At 38.5% G+C, this 20,809-nt stretch overlaps 1 protein-coding gene across 2 annotated transcripts in view; it reads right to left on the minus strand.

Moving 5' to 3' along the window:
• pix (ATP-binding cassette sub-family E member 1 pix) overlaps positions 1-20,809 on the minus strand; it is a 148,672-nt gene that overhangs the window by 101,500 nt on the left and 26,363 nt on the right. For both annotated transcript variants that reach the window (XM_067143039.2, XM_067143040.2), the window contains exon 4: positions 5,340-5,547. In XM_067143039.2, the coding sequence (XP_066999140.1) occupies positions 5,340-5,547 (208 nt within the window). The remainder of the gene's footprint in view (positions 1-5,339; positions 5,548-20,809) is intronic.

Genomic DNA, 20,809 nt, shown 5'->3' on the forward strand with positions numbered 1-20,809 from the left:
ACTGTAAAACTCAAATCTCCCACCAATTTCTGTGTTGCTATTGGCTGACTAGGGCTGCCAGCTTCGTTGAAAATGAGAAAATCGCGCAGTTTAAAATATAGGTGGGCCGACACGAGTTTGCACTTGACAGTTGTAATTCATGTCGGCACCACTATAAAAATGAAATGAAGAACATCGCCCGTCAATCAGAATCACCAATCTACAATTTTTATGTCAGACACAGTTACGCATTTTATTCATGTTAATTCGTATTTAATTCCATATAGTGCTTATAATACGTTATTTGCTTACACAAATACGAGCATTTAAAAAATATTATAAGGTTTAAGCGAGCCACAAAATAAATACGAACTATGTTCAGTTCATTGTTGTTGGCAATATGGATAGTATAGTGGTGCCATCTATAACTAGCTTGACAACCGTATTGAAGTGTTGCCGTTTTGTCTGTCGCCGCTATCACGTGGTCACGTGTGATTCGCGTGTTTATGAAAGTTTTGTTTTCTTTGTGAGATAATTGTGAAATCTTATTTTAATGAATGCAGTGCGATGTCACGCAAACGACAACATAGTCATGAACCGCGGGTGATAATCCTTTGCGCCACGGAGTGGCCCTTAATAGTCAGGCATTAGAATTAGTGTGGAGAACTTGTGAGTTTTACGAAAGGGAGAGGAAATTTGTATGCTTGTATAGCCGCCTCTCTGTTCCTGCAGATCAAGTTGTGGAACACATATATCAAACATTAGGGCTTTCAAAGCATACTGTTAGACAGGTGTTCGCCTCCAAGAACAAAAGGGAAAAGGGACTGGGGAACTTAGCACTAGAGGAAATGGGGATGATAGTAGGGACTTGTTTCGCAGCACTCCGGGAAAGAAACTAATTAAGCTATCTCCTGTAACAGGAATTACTCTTTCTAGGCTGAATCAATACGAAGACACGTGTACGATTATTACAGCTCAAAGTCCCTTCTGTCACTGTTATGGACAAGGTTATAAATTTCATTATTAAAGGATATGGTTATGGACAATGCACCTTACCACTCCGTAATAATGGACAAGACCCCTAATTCGAGCGCCCATAAAGAACTGTTGGTGGAATGGCTGCAGTAAAGAAATATCACAGTGCATATGTGCATGTCTAAATTAGTCAACGAGGTTGCGAAGGAACAAGGGTATGAGGTTATTAGGTTGCCGCCGTACCACTGTCACTTCAACCTCGTTGAGATGGTACGGTATGGGGTGAATTAAAACATTTCGTACGCACTAATAACAAGTCCTTCACAATTACTGAAGTGGAAGGAATGTTCCGGGAGAGTATTGCTTGAATGGATGCGGCTTTGTGGATGAAGAAAATTAGCCACGTCACAACACTGATTAACTCGGCAATGACAATACAGACTGTCAGGAGTTGATGATCTGCCTAGACGATAATGACAACGAAGGCGACGGTAGTGATGGCAGTTATATGGAGGGTATCGAGCCTCTACCTATGTGAATCAGGTATGAAAATAAGGTTTCTGAATTTTCGTAAATTTTATAGATTTTACTTTAAACCTTTTGTGTTAGCACCGGTGTATATTATTCTAACATTTATTGGTGTATTTAAAGTGAGATTCTTGTCGGCCGATTTCTTCCGTATTTTCTAACATCGCGATAAGAACTTCGTAGTATATTTATCTCGTATCATGTTGTGTGATGAAATATTTTATTGTCAACTTGATCGGTGTGTTGAAAGTTCGATTTTTGTCGGCCGATTTAATTTGTATTGTGTATCATCACGATGACATGAAAAGCATTTCTTCCATGTTTTTAAACACTCACGTGGCATGCAATCAGCTGTTCTTGCGGCGGCAACATCGCTTCGTGCGCCACTGCAGTGTGACCAACATTGTGCGCATCATGTGCAACCTTACGCCGGCCTACCTATAGTCACGGCGTACGTCGGTACGTTTTAATTAGTCACAGGGTTATTAATCGCGTCGTATATTGTAATGTGTGTAGGATGCTCGAGGCCTGTTCCTGTTGACCACTTTGTTGCCCCCTGCCCAGTTGTCTTGTTACAAGCTGGACCTAACCAATCCAGACCAATAATCTTTTCACAAGCCTGGTCTTGAAACTAATTCCTAAGTTGGCAGCATCACTTAGCCCGCTGTGACATTGTCCAAGGCACGCCATGTTGAATTTCTAACCTCTGTGACATAGTCTGAGCCAAGGATCATGTAAGAGCCGCGCCATGCGAGATCTCTAACCTATCGATCGCGAAGGGTCTACAGAATCTTTACCAAAATACAGGTTATCGCCGTAATATCCACGTATATGATTAATTTGCAATAAGAGAACTGACCTTGAGAAGATTTTCCAATTACTACGAGATGTAAGGAACAGTGAAATGAAACGACATAAAAGTCATGCTTTTTATTTTCATTGTGTATATCATGATTGCAATGGTTTGATACTGTAATGTATAGTATAAGCATGTCTGGCTCTATGGTGAAATGGTTAGCACGTGATGGCCTTCAGTTCAAGAGGTCGTGATCGGGTTGGGGATTTTAATTTTCGTTGGTTAATTCCGACAGTTCAGGGGCTGTGTGTGTGCACCGACTTACGCATAAGGATTCATCTTAGGTAGAGCCACATTTTCGTAAGCGCGTAGATCGCCTATCACGCGACAACTCAAAAGATCTGAACCCGGCTTCGGAGGCCACATGCAATCATCATCATCATCATTATTATTATTATTATTATTATTATTATTATTATATTTACATGACGAAAAATGACCAAATACAGTACCCATATTTTATTATTTTGCTTTCCCCCAATTTTTATGTCACCCACATTTATTGTTTTCCCGCATCCATCGTCATTTTCCCCCTCCCCTTGAAAAACGATGCACCGAGGTTTTACTGTACTAATATTAATAAAACTATAATAATTACGCTGGATTCTTGCACTAACCAGTTGATAAAGCTTCAATTGCCAACCAATATGAAGGCTACATGCCATAGGCAGCATGCACAACTTTTGTGTTGTGCAGACTACATACATGACCGATTAAAGAATGTTTGCATTAGAGCAAATTTGTAAATTCAGGTAAGAAACAATACAAAATATGACTGTGTTTTAGCACCCACTGCGTAAAAAACTTACATAATCTACTTTGAAAGTCGAAACATGAATTTCCTGCTTGTGTCGTTCAGATTTATAGGGGAGAAATGTTCCTGTGCCTGCTGATATCTACACAACTTCCAAGACAGCAGGGGTAACTGCTGGAAGTTTGAATATTTGGCTGCATCTGTAACCTTGCTGGTTGCTCCCTGATCGGTTGAGTATGTATCAGCTATATGCTCAGCTTTGCAGCTCTCTAGTTTTTGCTGTAAAAATGAATTTCTATTGTGATATTTTAGGCCTATTTTTAGTGGCTAACTTAACATATTTTGCAGTCAATTTTAGACACCAAGCTTGATTTTTCATGTCTAAAATTGCAAGGTCTAGTAATATTACAAAAACTGATTTAGGAATTGAATAAAACTGTACCAGGGGTACACCTTCCCTGGCTATTTAAACTATGCACCTTCTCCACTATGGCCATCTATGACAGTGACCAAGAACTTTTAAGACTTTAGAGAACTTTCTTCTCCGATGGTTAGATGGCTATGCCATCTATTTTCTAGCAATCTCTAGTGGGCTAAGCCCAAATTAATTTAAGAAGATATTTAATTTGTTTCAGTTGGTAAACCTTTTTTTTCCTATTTTTTCTTGATGTGCCAAAGTTTTCAACACTTCACCTGATTCCTCCTCTAATGTAATCTGCCTATCACATGCCTGTAACTAAGTTCGTTAGCCGATCAAACCCAGGAGGGGGGAGTGTATGGAAATTTAGCCTATCAGCGGTCTGAATTTTAATTTAATCTAGAACTTTCCCCTGCAGATCTATTTAAGGAGAGCGCTTTAGGGCCGTCTGGTCTGATTTGCTCTGGTGTTTGAGAGTGTGACTTGACGGAGATAAGAGGGGGCCATGAGGCAGGGCACAGAAGAAGATCCAAAGCTAACAGGTAATGTCATTGTGCCGGCGTGTGTTTTGAGGGAAAGATTTCAGCAGTTTTCCTTAAAATCTAATATGTAATTTTTTCTTTATTTTGGGTTGAAATGTAGGAGGACCTTCTGCGCAGTCTTCAAACTCAATTTAAATTCCCTACTGGGAAAATATTTAATGTAAGGGAGCACGAGTGGTGACCTCGGATCTTGTAGCGACGATCGGAGAGGAAAGAGCTATGACTATCAAGGAAGTGTCCATTGTCTTCATTGAGGCACAGCACCAGAATTTGCCTGGTGTGAAACTCGGATACCAAGGAAAGATATATTCAGGGCTGCTGATGTGGGTTTCGAACCCCCCCCCCCGTCTCGCGGCTGCAAGCTCACAGCTACATGAAACAACTCTCCCCTTCTACTTTTGAGCTGGGTGACTGAAGTTTTCAACATCTAAACTTTGGAAATTTGTCTCGGCCTTTAAACGTTCCCCTTTAGTCACCCATGTTAGCATGGGATTTGACTCCGTGTCATTAGGCGTGAAGCCCACTTAGATTCTTGTTTTATCCTGAACATTCTTCTCAGGCGTGCTGGTGTTTCACCTCCTTGTCTTTTGTTACTGGCATGTTTTGCATAACCTGTTCTTTTCCTTCATGCCCCTGTATATTCTTCATGGTTTTTCGGGTAACCGTGCCTACGTTTAGGTTCCCTTGGGGAACAGTACTTTCCAGGTTGTGAAACTTTGTAATTGATAAGCTCACCATGGGCCAACCTGTGTATGAACACTATGAAGTGGGGTCACCGTAGGGGTTACCATGGTAATTGAAAACGTAAATAGCCTCTATGTATTTTGGAGCCCAGACTCTATAATACTGTACCTGTTAGGAATAATTATGCTCTTTCATATTGTTGTACCTGTTAGGAGCAATTATGCTGGGGGTTTCTCCTGATTAAAACTGAACCTGATTAAGGACTTCTTGGTCCAATGCATTGTTGGAGCTGACGAGCTTGTTGTTTAATGTGAATATCAGCAAGTAATATTTCAACTGTTTCTTGTTATATCATTAAATTACACTCTCCAAATCTTAAGAAAGGAAAGAAATAAAATTTCCTATTTTTGTTAAAGTAAATTGTTACTTTGACAGTTACTTGTCCAGCCATTCACCCCACATGCTTCCTTACCTCTGCGTTCCACAATATATCACGGTAACAAAAACAACTGACTAAAATTCCAGTTTCATTATAATGGCATGGTTTGAGGTATTGCAGGCTTAAACCAATTCTTAATATGTCAACAAAATACACATTTTTACCTAAGAGATCACATATTTCATTCTGATTTTTTCGTTCATCTTTCTTGTCAAGTAATTGCTGCACAGTACCCTTGATGGCTTTTGGGATCTGGTCAACATACTGTGGTTTAATCAATGCCTTAAGATCATCTTCCAAGATCTTGGTAAAATAATTCTGCAATTCTGATCCACGGAAGTGGTTCAGTATCTCAGTCCAGTCTGGTGGATCCTTTAACAACAACAAAGAAAAAAACCACAAAGTAAATACCCAAATATCCTCAAATAAAACTTCAATGGTAGGCCTACACTTCATATATTACTAACATTAAAATCTTAATATAAAGAGAAAATGATGAAAGATAATTATTAAGAGATTCACAGAGGTGCCAACCTTTGAAGTGGGTTCTCAGCAATCCCATTTTTAACTCGCGCACCGCCCCCCTTAAAACGTTTATGAGTCAAACCCAAAGCACACCATTTGCCCTTTGCAACAGAAATCTATTCTGAAGTATATCATATTACACAATAAAATTTGCTCATTACCTGTTAGTTCTGTGATAAAAAATATTTGTAGCTTGTTTCGCACCCAGCAGCTGCTTTTCAGTGTAAGTTATCTTGAAACATACTTCCCCCTGAGATGACACTTTTGTCTTCAGAACCATAAGCGATTCCAGTGTAGATGTACTTAATGTAGGCCTGAATTCTGTCTCGTTTTCCACACAACACTGAAAAATTGTTCTATGAGAGAGTTACTGTGAGGCACACTTAATACTGCAAATACAACACTACTTAAGGTTTGATAATTTGTCCACTTTCATTTTTAAGCTCTGCAATGTTGACCCAGTTGACATCAATGTTAGGTCCATGTACAATATATTTAGGGAAAGTATCACACTGGTAAACTGCAAATTCTTCTTCAAGTTTGTCATGTTCACTTTCCTTGACCGAACTTGGGACTCTTCGAACAAAATATTTAAGAGATGAGTAGGAAATCTTCATTCTGAAAGAGATGTCTACAACTTCGGCATGATGAAGAAATTCGTCATCAAGTGGAAATTTCGTGATAATGTAACTGCAAGCTGCCATATAAAACTCTCTTACAGAATTATAAAACATCTCTTCATCACAGTCATGATCTTTCAAGTATGCCCTGGTTTTTGCTCCAATTGCCGAGTCCTCATTGGCTTTCTGGTATTTCCTCCTCTTGAATTCAACACTCAAAAGGGAGATAGATTCTGACGGCATAGAACATGGCTGAACAAATCTGACCAATAGGTCAGTTAAAATACCAGTAAGTTTCCTTCTAGGATGATGTATGGCTGGAACATCTTGTTGCAGAAATAAATTCACTGAGTTAAAGATAGGAAGTGTACTCTGAAGAAAGTAGCAAAACAGTTTTGTGTGTGGGTCTCGTAAGAAAGATTTTATAGTTTCAAAGTGCTTGGTGCTCTCATTTTTATGGTGGGGCTCACTACAAAACATGAGTGTCAAAGCTTCCCACTGCTCAAAAACTCTATTATTAGACTGAAGAAGCGAGAGCCAACGGGTACTAACATATTTCAAAATTTTGTGACCCTCTGTGCCACAAACAGCCTGATATACTTTCAACGTGTTTTGCCTTTTAGAACTCTTATCAAGATAGTAATATAACAACCAAAAAGTTCCCTACATTGACTGGTAATTGGGCTGCTGCTTTTTGTGCACAGATGTGTATGAGATGACATGAACACCCTGGGACAAACAGAAGGATGCCTGTCCTTCACAAATTTGGCAACACCTTTATTTGAATCTATCACTGTGTAAGCATTGCCAGATGAAAAAGAAATGCAATTTTCCTATGGAATTGCCAAAGACAGTTCACTATTAATAACAGAGAAAATTCCCTCACGAGAGCTGTCAGTACTCTCTAACAATGACAGCAGAAGAGTTAGTATTTGGCCTCTCTGAACATTAAAGAAAGAGACAACTATAGGATAAAGTTTATCTGCACTTGAATCCGTACTACCATCAGTAGCCAAAGAAAAAGGCGTTATTTGCAGAAGTTCACCTCTTTCCTTTTTTGCCTCAGATGCCGTGTAATGAACTAAAGCAGAGGTTTTAGTTCTTGCACAACCATATTTTTGAGATATTTGGTCTGAAACTGATAATGGAATATTATGCTCCAAAAGAAATTATTGGAACAGCAAATTCAGCATTTGTCACCGCTATTCCATTACTTTTTACGAAGAACGATGAAATAGACTGGTTTCATAATTTTGATTCACTGTACGTGTAATGTTTCTTGGATTCTATGTGTCTTCTGTAATCAACTCGTCCATCGTGAGCCACAGAGAAATCACACGAACACACACTGCAGAACATGTGGTTTTCACTAACACGTGAAGCAAGTAGGCATGGCCATTCGTTTGTGTAACCGTCTCAATATTTCTGTAACACTGCTCTGCTTCATTTTACAAAACCCATCACTTCTTTTCGAATCAATGACTGGGACAATTAGAATTGAAACGCGCTAAATATACACTCACGTCTATGCACACAGCAAAGAGAGAGCCGAACATGCACACTGGAGAACAGCAGAGCAAGGAGTAGAACCTACTTCACGGCCGACTTGATGCGTCATTCTAGCTAAGAGAGTAGTGTATATGTAGCTGGCCGTGATTTCACAACACTCGCGGGAAACAAAAGGAAGTGACGACCAAATAACCGCCAAATATGTTTAGTTGCCACTAAACACTGAAACGAGGAGGGTTGACCAGTAATGCTCTAAGGGACTGAACTTTTTTTTTTTTTTACTTCTTTCCTTTTTTTTCTATAAATTTTTATTGTGATAATGTTGCTTTTCCGTAATAATTACCCCTTTGTCCATAATGCCATAATCGCGAAGTGAAATCTGTAATCATTACGAACAATCCGTAATAGTTGGCACCTCTAGATTCATTACACAATACTGTTCAAAAATTGCTGTTATAATATATGAAAAACTATATTTTATCTATAAAATGGTGGCATATGTTTAATTTTGAAGTTTTTTCAATAATCAACATTTCAATTCAAACCATTTTCTCACTAGGAATTCAAAGGAGCAAGAGAATGAACAAGTACTAGGCTGACAGAAAACTGAAAAACCCTCTTTATAAAATTGACTAAAGTGGTCCAATGAAGGCCATAAAAGGCAAATGAATGAATGAATGAATGAATAAATAAATAAATAAATAAATAAACAAAACAAAGTAAATAAAAACAATGTTAAGATCTTATTAGAGGACTTCAATGTCCAGCTGGGAAGAGAGAAAAAAAATACTGATTTAATCGGGAAATGGTCTCCACCTGTTACTGGCCTATTTTGCATAACCTTTTCTTTTCCTTCATGCCCCTGTATATTCTTTATGGTTTTTCAGGTAACCGTGTCTAGTGTTTAGGTTTCCTTGGGGAACAGAACTATTATAAACAAATAGGAATGGCCAAAGATTTGTTGAACTCTGTAGAGAGCACAACCTCATCTCCAAATCCACACACAGTAAAACCTCGATTATACGTTCTAATGCCCGGGAAGGAGAAAAGGGTTAAAAACAAGCCCCTGGATAATCCATATTACTAATTTTAATGGATTAAAAGTACATAACATACATACCATATAACCTTAAAATGCAGTGCATGAAAACCTATTTAAAACCAGAATGTAGTCAGTGCAACAATACATGCTAAATATTCACGTAAATTACCAGCAGAACATGAATTAATTAATTTATCTGGTGTCATTTAAGCTGCTTTAAGAAAATCCATTACTTTTTTTTGCACTCTCCTACAACTTATTTCCTTCTTTATGTTCATTCTGAGCTTTTTAATTACAAAAATGTCTGAAAAATCTGGATCATCCTCTTGCTCCAAGAACTGGATTAAATTATCAGCTGACTCCAGTGCGGTCTGAAGCAGTACACGATTGTTTGTGACGCATTCATCTTCCTCATCCCCCTCACTTTCACTCGTCACTTTGCAACTGACTGCCGAATTCCCCTTCACGCTTTTAGTTACTATTTCGTCATCAGTTAAAATGTGATGCCCGGGCAATACAACGTCAGCATGAATGTTATTTTCAATAGTTTACAGGTTATCTGTGATCATCAGTCCTTCATTTTCATTTCCATTACCGAACCCAGAAAAATCATCGGCGAGCTCTCTGACATCAAGATACAATTTTCTCCACGATCGGGTGATGTTCTGAGCAGTTACTAGATCCCATGATTTCTGGGCAAGATAAAGTGCTTCTTTAAGATTTTTTGTTTTTTTCAGAACTCAACCATCGATGTTTCTTCAGAAAGTAAGAGGCCTAGAATTTCCCATTTATAATGCGCCTTGAAAGTTATGATTATGCCTTGGTCCACTGGCTGAATTAATCATGTTATATTAGGCAGCAAATAGGAAACAAAAATTTTTATGTCCTCTGATTTCAACTCTATATCAATAGGGTGAGAGGGTGCATTATCAAGAAAAAGAATGACCTTTGATGGCAAGCCTTTGGAAGCCAAGAAATCTCAAATCCGCCGAACGAACTAATTATGGAACCAAGTCCTGAAAATAATGCGTGTCATCCATGCAGATTTGTTATGATAATAATCTACTAGAAAATATTTCATCACTGTTCCTTTGAAAGAATATGATTTTTTTGCTTTACCAACAACAGCTAATTTTAATTTATGGTCGCGACTAGCGTTCGCACAGCATAAGATGGTAACACACTCTTTACTAGATTTGCGACCAGGAGCGAATTTCTCTTCAGCAGCTGCTAGTGTTTTACTGGGTAAGCACTTCCAATAAAGTCCAGTTTCTTTGGCATTCTGCACTTGAATTGGAACGAATTTGTGTCTTCCAATTATGCACTTAAATTCTTATCTAAAATTATCTGCTGCACTGCTGTCACCACTTTGTTTTTATTCTTCATTAGGTCCCACAGTGTCACACCAACACCAAACTCGATGTTTTAATTCTTGAATGCCATGTCTGTCCATAAATCTCTGTAGCCAACCGTTAGATACTGGTGAGGACCCTGGGAGCCCGATCTTTTCATGAAACTTTGTGCTTGCTTGGTTATCAAAGGAGCACTAATAGTTACATCTTCACCTCGCTTTTACTGAAACTACGTGAATAACGCAGCATCCAGTTCTTTTAAAGATCATGCTTTCATTGTTTTTCTTTTAGCGAGTCCATGCGAACTGTCAGAACTCATCGCAAACCGCAACACTTTGTTTTATTCTTCATTAGGTCCCACAGTGTCACACCAACACCGAACTCTGATGCTAAATTTGAGACCAGTTCATCTTTCTTTAACCCTTCCATTATATTGGCTTTATTATCAATGGTTAAAACTAAACATTTTCTCTTTGCTGTAGATTTCGAAGTCGACACTTTTCAGCTGTTAGAACAGAAAATAAATATTTATCAGTCGCACTCACCTTGCCTTGCTTTGCACGACAGGATGTAGCCTGTCTATAAATAGCAGAGGTTGACTATGACAGACCGGTAGGCCGGTTTCTGATTCCTGAGCATTGCGAAATATTTACGATACAGTAGCCAAGTGGTGAAAATATTTAACCTTGACAGAGAACAAGACAAAAGTTACATACCATACTCGGAGATGTTACGTGCTATCAAAATAAGTAGAAATGACCAGCATACTCTATGCTCTGCGGGTAGGGACAGGGCATATTACATCATTTGTCAATACTGGAATTGATAATAAAGTATGTGACTGTTGAATTTGAATAGCATCACTCTCTTTCATAAGAGCTGAAAGCTAAATAATTTGACACAACATAAAATTATGTAGTAAAAAATGTATGAAGTCATGTTTTCAATGTCAATTGCCGATCAACGCATGCGTATGTACAATAGTTATGTTATAATCATGGACCCATGAGTCAGAGAGTCAATGGACAGTCGCTCCAAAACAGAAGGCTGTATCAAGATATCTTCACATGAAGAGCCAGGCCGAGTGGCTCAGATGGTTGAGGGGCTAGCCTTGTGACCCCAACTTGGCAGGTTTGATCCTGGCTCAATCCGGTGCTATTTGAAGGTGCTCAAATACGTCAGTTGCGTGTCGGTAGATTTACTGACACATAAAAGAACTCCTGCAAGACAACATTTTGGCACCTCGGCATCTCCAAAAACTGCCAAGGTAGTTAGGACATAAAACCAATAACATTATTACTGACATTAAGAGTATGCTCATTCAGTTTTGGAGTGACTGAACACTGCTTTAAAAAAATACGGATTATTTTTTTGGACGACGTATAATCTGCAGAACGGTTAACTGAGGATTTACTGTACTTCAAAAGGAGGCCAAAGAAACTTAAAACTTTGAAACATCCTGATTGGAAAAAAGGGGAATGGTAGCTGGATCACGTCAGCATGGACAAATACTTTCACAGAGAAATGTATATTAAGAGGAAGATACTGGTTCAGACCATTATGCAGTCAAAATCAAAATTAAATTCATATTTCTCAAGAGTAATAATAATAATAATAATCTGAAATTCAACAAAGAAAAGAGGAATTATGACCCACACCAATTAATCAGAAAATATATTCATCAAAAAAACTACATGAACCATAAAATTAATGGATAATTCGAGAGAACTGATACTATTCTCAAACAAGCTAAAAATTTAGCCCCTTTAAACCCATGTAAAAGACATGCCTGGTGGACTTCAGAATGTAATAAAATTCATGAAGAAAGACACCAGGCAAGGTTAAAATTTCAAACTCACAAAACAGAACAAAATGCCTTCAACCCTAATTATCAAGCAAATCAAGAGACAATCTCAGAAAGATTTACTGATCAGCAGAAGAAAATGACACAAAAAAGAAAAGAGAAAAAAATTCTAGAGACTTATACAAAACTTTTGGAAGGCGACTGCAGAAATATGACCCTCACCCCGATGTTAATGCTGTAAAGTAAGGATGGAAAAATGGTGCACAGTAACAAGGAAAATGCCGAAATCATGGCAAAAGCGTTCAATAAACTTTTAAACAGAGAAGAACCCAAGGAACTTTTTAAAATTAACACAAAGACTCCAATAAAGACTAAACCTAAACCACAAACCCCCTAACAGCCCACGAGTTGGAGGCAGCATTTAACAAGTTGAAGAATTACAAGGCCTGCGGAAAAGACAAAGTTTCCACAGAAATGTGGAAATATGCACGCGACACTGCTTGGACCTCCCTTCACGTTTCTAATAACAATCTAGGTAACAGAAAAATTAATCGACTATTGGAACCTGGCTATAATCCACCCGCTCCACACAAAAGGAGATAAAAGCAATGGAGTTAACTACAAAAGTATCTCTCTCTTGGACATACATACCAGATTCTCTTCAGAATCCTATATGGTAAAAAAAAAAACTAGAGCGACAATTAGGTGAATACTAGGGAGGCTTCAGACCATGGAGAAACTGCAGAGAACAAATCAAAACTTTAATTTTTTTTTTAATAATTGGCTTTACGTCACACCGACACAGATAGGTCTTATGGCGATGATAGTATAGAAAAGGCCTAGGAATGGGAAGGAAGTGACCGTGGCCTTAATTAAGGTACAGCCCCAGTATTTGCCTGGTATGAAAATGGGAAACCACGGAAAACCATCTTCAGGGCTGCCGGCAGTGTGGCTCAAACCCACTATCTCCCGGATGCAAGCTCACAACTGCGCACCCCTAACTGCACGGCCAACTCGCCCGGTGATTATCACTTTAAAAATAGTCATGGCATCTTACAGGAAACAAAACAAGCCTCTTGAAATAACCTTTGTAGACTTTAAGGCACATGACTGTATCCATAGACCTTCAATATTAAAAATCTAAAGAAATTTTGAACTTGACCCAATATGAATTAAATTGATAGAACTTACTTTAATCAACACAAAATCTAAAGTTCAGAGGGGAATTTCCTGAACCATTCTTCATAAAAACAGTTTAAGATAGGGAGAATGCCTGTCACCACTGCTGTTCAGCTGTGCTTTGGAATATAATGAGAGAACGGTGCAAGGATAACCTGAAGAACATCAAAACTAGAAGATCCAAAAGACAATACAAGTTTAAACTGCCTGGGATTTGCTGATAACCTTGCTCTCCTGTCCAACAATGTTCAGGAAGCCTGAAAACAAGTCAAATCACTACAGGAAATAGCACATAAACTGGCCTCAGAATATCCTTTGAAAAGACAGAAATGATATTAACTCACCTACCACTCATAAATAGTACACAATAGAAGAAGAGGAAATAAAAAATCGTTGACAAATTTGAATATTTATGAGAAATAATAAAAGATGACCTCAACAAAAAGCTGACATGGCATAACAGAATAAATAAACTGACTGGAGCACAATATATCACCAAGAACACATACTGTAAAAAAGGCCTCTCATAGCCACAAAAATTAAAACACTATAAAACAGTTATATAACCAGAAATAACATTGCATGTGAAGTTATTTTCAAAACAACTAACACTGCAGAAATAGGATACTTGAGAGTGAAAGAAGAAGAATCAGAATGTGCATAAACAAATACTACCAAGAAAATGGACATCGGAGACTAGATCTAATGAAACTGTCTATAAGGAAATGGAACCAGTAATAAGCACAATCACAAAGAAACAAATCTCACTGTTAGGACATCTACTCAGGACACCAGTAAACAGAACCACCGAGAGAATTATATAAAAATTATGGACCAGTAACAGCAACATTAGATGGATTATAGAAATCAAGGAAGATATGAGGGAACTATAAATTACAACAGAAGATTTTAAAAAATTTTAAAAACAAGACAAAATTAAGAAACTCACAGAGAAACCAAGATCAACAGACAGACAATGGGATGGATGATTTCAGAAGAAGAAAGTTCTGAAAGAATGAAGAAGTAACGAGATAACAGTGAAATGAAAATCCCTTTGTATAAAATTAAAAAACCAATTCAAGAGATTATTACAAAGCCTTTGGTAAGCAATTGCAAAAATACAACTCCCCGCCCCCACATTATTGTTGAAAAATAAAGATGTAAAAATAGCGCGTAACTATACAGAAAAGGCTTTTGAACAGTGATGAACCTAAAAAGTTCTTATTAACCTCTTAACTGGGTTTGAGGCCTAAAGGCGTCAACAGCTGTCGCACGATTATTGGGTTTGACGCCTTTAGGCGTTCTTCTACTTCTAAACGTGTTCTTATGTAGGGTTAGCTGCCTATAGGCGTCTGGCTATTTTTAATCACTTCTGCCATCTACTATCGCAATTTAAAACTAATTCCATTCATATTACATGTGATTATTCCTGTCCTATTCATTTTTATCCGGTCTCACGCCAGTCAGGTAGTTCACGCCTAGGCGGCAGTCCAACGGCTGTCTTGTGTTGCCTCGTACGGTCCGCGCCAAATTCTTCGTAAATAATTTATTTGTGTATATGTACATTGAAATTACTAAATTTGCGAGTTGTTGTCGTTGTTATTGTTGTTGTTATGATACAGTTGTTCTGCAAACTCCATTGTCCATGTTCTGATAACTTTTTGTAAATTGGTCTGTGTATGGTGGTAAACTGTTCCGTGTGACGTGAACATGGCTTGGTTAGAAAATACGTTGTATGATCTGAGGACTCGCCAACCGGAAGAAGGAATCACTCAAGAAAACGTTGTGTTGTATGCCTGTCAAACCAGAGGTGACGGGAAACTGTCTACTGCTGTGAGGAATGTGACGTGGCACTTGTGCTTGCCCGCGCTTCCGTATTTACCACACTGTGCGCAATTTCTGAATGACCTATGAACCAGAAAGTATGTAGAACCTATTAATGTATATCTGAAAACTTGAAAAATGTCATCATAATAATGAAAGGAACACTTTTTATATTCACTTTTGTATGAACACACTGTGTATTGTACCGGTTACGACCTGTACATGAGTATTTTTTTGAGTATAAATGACATTTAATTATCGCGCGTAATGTTCTGAGCACGCCTGGTTTGTTTACCGTCAGCGGGGCAAGCAAGCGAGTGAAGGACAGCTGTGAGCTGTGACGTAGCCACAGGGGCTAGCTAGACCGCCCGCCCGTCACACCACGTTTTCCCAGCCTGGACTCGTACATTCTAGATTCCACGTCACATCTTCCAGAATGCCCGACGGGGAAAATTTTGTAACTCCCGTAATAATTATGCTAGCGGCTTGAGCAATATGTCATCTTGTTTGGGATCACCTGAACGTCACAATGCTCGAGTTTCAAGTAAATCCACTGAGGGATTCAGGAGATATTCAGTCAAGCCGTATTGTGACGTAGACGTCCCGGATCGAATAAAAGGAGGGCCCACTGTAGCCTGTTCACTCAGTTACAGCTGAGTAGTCAGCATGGACACTCTCGCTGCTACTATCGTCGTGTAGTGACAGTCCCGACGAGGAACTCTGTAATTTTCTAAGTATTCATAAAGTGAACTTGTATTTTTTCCGAGTGTGGGAGAACGAATTCTTCCAAGTATTCTCAAGTGGACTTGCAATATTTCGAGTGTTAAAGAACATTTTCTAAGTCTTCATAATTGAACTTACAATATTTATGGGTATTCAAGACTGGAATTTTTCCAATTATTCATGACACGGACTTGTATTATTTACGTGTGTTAAAGAACGAATTCTTCATAAACTGAACCTGCAATATTTGCGAGTGTTAAGAGACTCATTCCTCTAATAAACAGTGACTTATAAACTTTGCCGGTGATGAATGATGAACTCTAACTTCATTCAACGTCTTTAAAACATAAATTTAGGATTTCACCTGTGTTGATTAAAAACTTTATGAATTTTGCCGGTGATAGACTGTAAATTTATTCATGTGGATGGACTTGTGTTTTTCGTCCATGTGCACTCAAAGACTTGTACATTCGCCAGTGTTGATTCAAAGACTTATAAATTTTGCCAGTGATAGACTGTAAATTTATTCATGTGGATGGACTTGTGTTTTTCGTACATGTTCACTCAAAGACTTGTACATTCGCCAGTGTTGATTCAAAATTATAAATTTCGCCAGTGATGAACTTTAAATCTATTCAGATTTTCACGTGGATGGACTTATGTTTTTCGTCCGTGTTCAATCAAAGACTTGTACCTTTGCCAGGGGTGAACTTTAAATTTGGTCATAGTTTCATTTTTTTTTTGCCAGTATTTATTCAGAGACGAAGACTTTTGCTAGTGGTGAACTCTGAAATGATTTATAATCCTCGTATACAGAGACATATCATTTTACGAGTGTTAAATTTTGAAAGTCTTGACGAATAATAACCAATGACTTCGCTAATAGGTTAATCACCCAAGGTTTTTATGAACTCAGATTTATCAGTACTGCGAGTGACCTTGGAGACATCAACCCTCTCAGTCATGTTGGACTGAGGTAGTAAATGATTATCTGCAACATCACCAGGATCATCGGGGTTCAACCTGGGCCTCGAAAGTTCGAGGCATCTCTACCTTCTACCAACCCAGACAGTCCAGCCGCTTCTATACGGAGTCCCTGAAATCTTCTGGAATGTGTTCCAACCTGCTCGGCTTGGTGAACTGGAGAATCCGAGCCATATTATAGGACTATGTGGAAGACAACTTATATCTACCTGGAGGTGATGTGCAATTTCATGTCTTATATGAATAAACTCATGTTCAGTCAGAGTCGAAGTTTTCTTGTAGATAGGACCCTACCTCCTGTACCGAGCCCTAGCTAATAGTCACCCAGTTTTAGCCCTGAGAACTATATTCTTGCTTACTTTAAAATATAATCTGAGAGTCGGGCTCTTTTACCGGTACAGTATACATGTATATATTTACGGGTTTACAAGAAAAACGGTATTAACATAATGCTATTGAATTTCTACTATATCACTAATAATTTAAATAAATCAAGTAACATAATTTTCTGTTGAGTATTTACATCTGCCGCATGCTACTGTACCCATTCTAAAAGTGAATGTTGCGCTGAATAATTACCCACTGGCAGGTTGATGTTATGAAACTATTCCCCAGTTAAGGTGTTAATTGATACACATACCCCGATAAAAAAAAAAAAAAGCAGGAAAATATAAAATCACCTACAGCAAAAGAAGTTGAAACAGTGCTTAAGGAAATGTTTTTGCAGAGATGTGGAAATACACCAGCAGTGCGACTGAGACATCCCTCCATATGACATTAAAAAAGATTTGGATATCAGGAAAATTCCCACAACAATGGACAACAGCTATAATTACTCCAATTCATAAGAAAGGTGAAAGAAGTAATCCAGACAACAATAGAGGTATTTCCAACTCCGCCAGTGCCGGTCCCAAGCCCAGGGCTTCATCTCACAAGTGATGAGGAAGGAGGAGGGGGAGGAGTAACACCTCGTAAAAAAACCAGGGTTCATCTGGCTCCGGATGATAGCACCCTGTAAGGGCCCCTGTCTGGGTTACAGACGAAGAAGGTGACCAACAGTTTTCACAGAAATAGAATACATAACCTCTGTGGTGGTGAAGGTGAAGAATAATCTATCCCCGACAGTTGAGCTACAATCCAGACACATCTGCTGGAAAGGAGCAACCCTAAGGCTTACAACTTTAGTGGTATCTTGAGCTGACCCCGGTCGGCTCCCCCAACAACTCCCATTAACTCGCATGATGGAAACATTTCTTACGGAAACTACACCAGGTGGCAGCCTCAAGAGGAAATCCACCACTGCTACAAGCAGTGCACTTGGGCCATCGGATTCTGGAGAGCCCAAACCACCCTGCATAGATGAGTCGGAGCATCTAGGAAACCCATTGCCATCACACGCATCCAAAATGAATTCACTAAAATTAAGACCTAAACGGAAACACTTTTTTGGCACGCTGAACATAAATTCACTCCTAAAAACAGGAAAACTTAAACAACTTACAGACGTAATGGACCAGCAAAATATTCTGATCATGGCACTTCAAGAAACAAGATTCACGGATGGCATCGCGATGGAATCAAGCAACTATAGAATCCTGAAAGGCAAGGTTGGTATAAGGATCATGAAGAATATGCCACACTTAGGAACAGCATTTGTAATCAATAAAAAGATTCTAAATTCGGTTATAGACTTCCAGTCTCCAAATGGAAGGCTCTCACTACTAACCATTAAGTGTGCAAAGAAAATATACACCCTCATTAATGCTCATGCACCAATTAATGATGACAATCGAACTAACCCACAAAAAGTAGACGACTTTTGGGAAGAATTAGAATTGGTGACATCAAAAATTCCTGATAATCATGTGAAAATACTACTTGGGGATTTCAACGCACAAGTAGGACGAGAAAAAGTCTACAAGAGAATAGTGGGGGATTTCCCAGCTCATAGAAGAACCAACAGAAATGGGCAAAGACTTATAGAGTTCTGTAGAAACTTTAATTTGAAACTGATGTCCACTCATTTCAAGAAGCTTCCTAGGAAACAAACGACATGGGCATCACCAAACAAACTATTAGGAGAATATCAAATTGATCACGTTGCAATCTCCCATAGAAGTCAAAAAGAAATCATGAATGTTAAAGTTAAGAAAGGAGCCAACATAGAAACAGATCACTATTTAACAATCATAAAGATAAAGTTTATTCCCAGCAGCAAGAAGAAACACACAAACAACAGAGTACTAAGATTCGACACTCAAAAGCTAAAACAGAACAGCAACAAGTACAAAGAACTGACGAACATTGAAACAACTGAATGGAAGCAAATGCAGCAGACCATGATAGGAGCAGCCAAAGAAACAGCATTACTCAAGAAATCACAAAAACATCCATGGTGGAATGAAAGATGTGAACAGGCAATATCACTCAAGACTACAAAGATGGAAGAAGTGGTACTCATCAAAGAAAGAGGAAGATTACAACAGCTTCAAAGAACAAAGAAAATCAACTGCAAAAATCATAAGAGGAGGAAAAAGAAAATTCGAGAAAAACAACTGGCTGGAATAGAACAAAACTTCCAAAAGAATAACACGAGGGACTTTTACAAGACATTTAAGAGGAGCCTTTCTAAATACCAACCACCGAGCTTGTGTTTCAAGAAAGAGGATGGCACCATCGCAACAAACAATGAAGAAAATTGCCAACTGTTAGCAGAATACTTTAAACAGCTACTTAACTGCCCAGTTCCAGAGGAGAAGCTCACCACAGAACATACGCAACAGAACCCAGACTCCACACCGCCAGATGAAACAGAAATCACAAATCTAATCAAGAAGCTTAAGAATAACAAAGCAGCTGGTGAAGACTCAATTACGAGTGATCTATGGAAACATGTGAGCCCCCAAATGATCAAGAACCTATGCCAGTTAATGCAAGAAATCTGGATCACCTGTAAGATTCCTGATGATTGGAAATTCGCCTTAATACACCCACTACATAAGACAGGGGACAGAACAGATGTCAGCAATTACAGAGGCATCTCTCTCCTTCAAGAGACATACAAGATACTATCTATGGCATTACTATCACGATTAGAACAAGTTGATCACAAAATCGGCGAATACCAGGGAGGCTTTCGGAAGGGACGATCATGTGTGGAACAAATTTGGAACCTCAAGACAATACTGAAGGACAGAGTTGCCAGGGGCAAGAAGTATGTAGCAGTTTTTGATGACTTTCGAAAAGCATATGATTCAGTTGATAGGAGCACATTGTTTAACATCCTTAGAGAAATGGGTAGAGATAACAAGACATTACAGCTAATAAAGGAGACCTTAACAAACACATACTCAAAGGTTAAGTTTATGGGAGAGATATCTGAACCCTTTGAAATCAAGACAGGCGTTAGGCAAGGAGATTGCCTATCCCCACTGCTGTTCAATTGTGTCCTGGATAAAGTCATCAAAGAGTGGGAAAAAGAACTCGCAGAAAAAGGCATTAAAGACCAAATAAGGATAGGATACAAGAAAGAGAACATCACTATCAACTGCTTAGCATTTGCTGACGATCTTGTACTGCTATCAGAAAATATTGAATCGGCGATAATACAAGTTAACACTTTAAAAGAGGTAGCAATGAAAACTGGCCTGCAGATATCATTTGAAAAGACATTTCATGACCAACATTAAAGAAGCCCCAAGATACATAGTAACAACAAACAATGATAAGATAGATAAAGTTGTTAAATTCAAATACCTTGGTGAGATTATACAACCTAATGGGCTTGATAAAGAAGCAAACCGCGAGAGAGCCAGAAAAATGGAGCTTGCATTCCACCTTACAAAAAACACATACAACAAGAAAGCGATCTCTATTAGGACAAAACTACACCACTATCAGGCAGTAATTCAACCAGAATGCTTGTATGCTTCAGAATGCCTGGGATTAACAACCAGGAAAGACATTGAAGAAATTGAGAAGAAGGAAAGAAAGATTCTAAGAAAAATCCTCGGTCCAAAGAAATGTACTGACACATATCGATTACGCAGTAACAAAGAAATATATAAAACAT

The sequence above is a fragment of the Anabrus simplex genome, chromosome 3 (genome assembly GCF_040414725.1).
Source record: "Anabrus simplex isolate iqAnaSimp1 chromosome 3, ASM4041472v1, whole genome shotgun sequence".
NCBI classification, from domain to species: domain Eukaryota; kingdom Metazoa; phylum Arthropoda; class Insecta; order Orthoptera; family Tettigoniidae; genus Anabrus; species Anabrus simplex.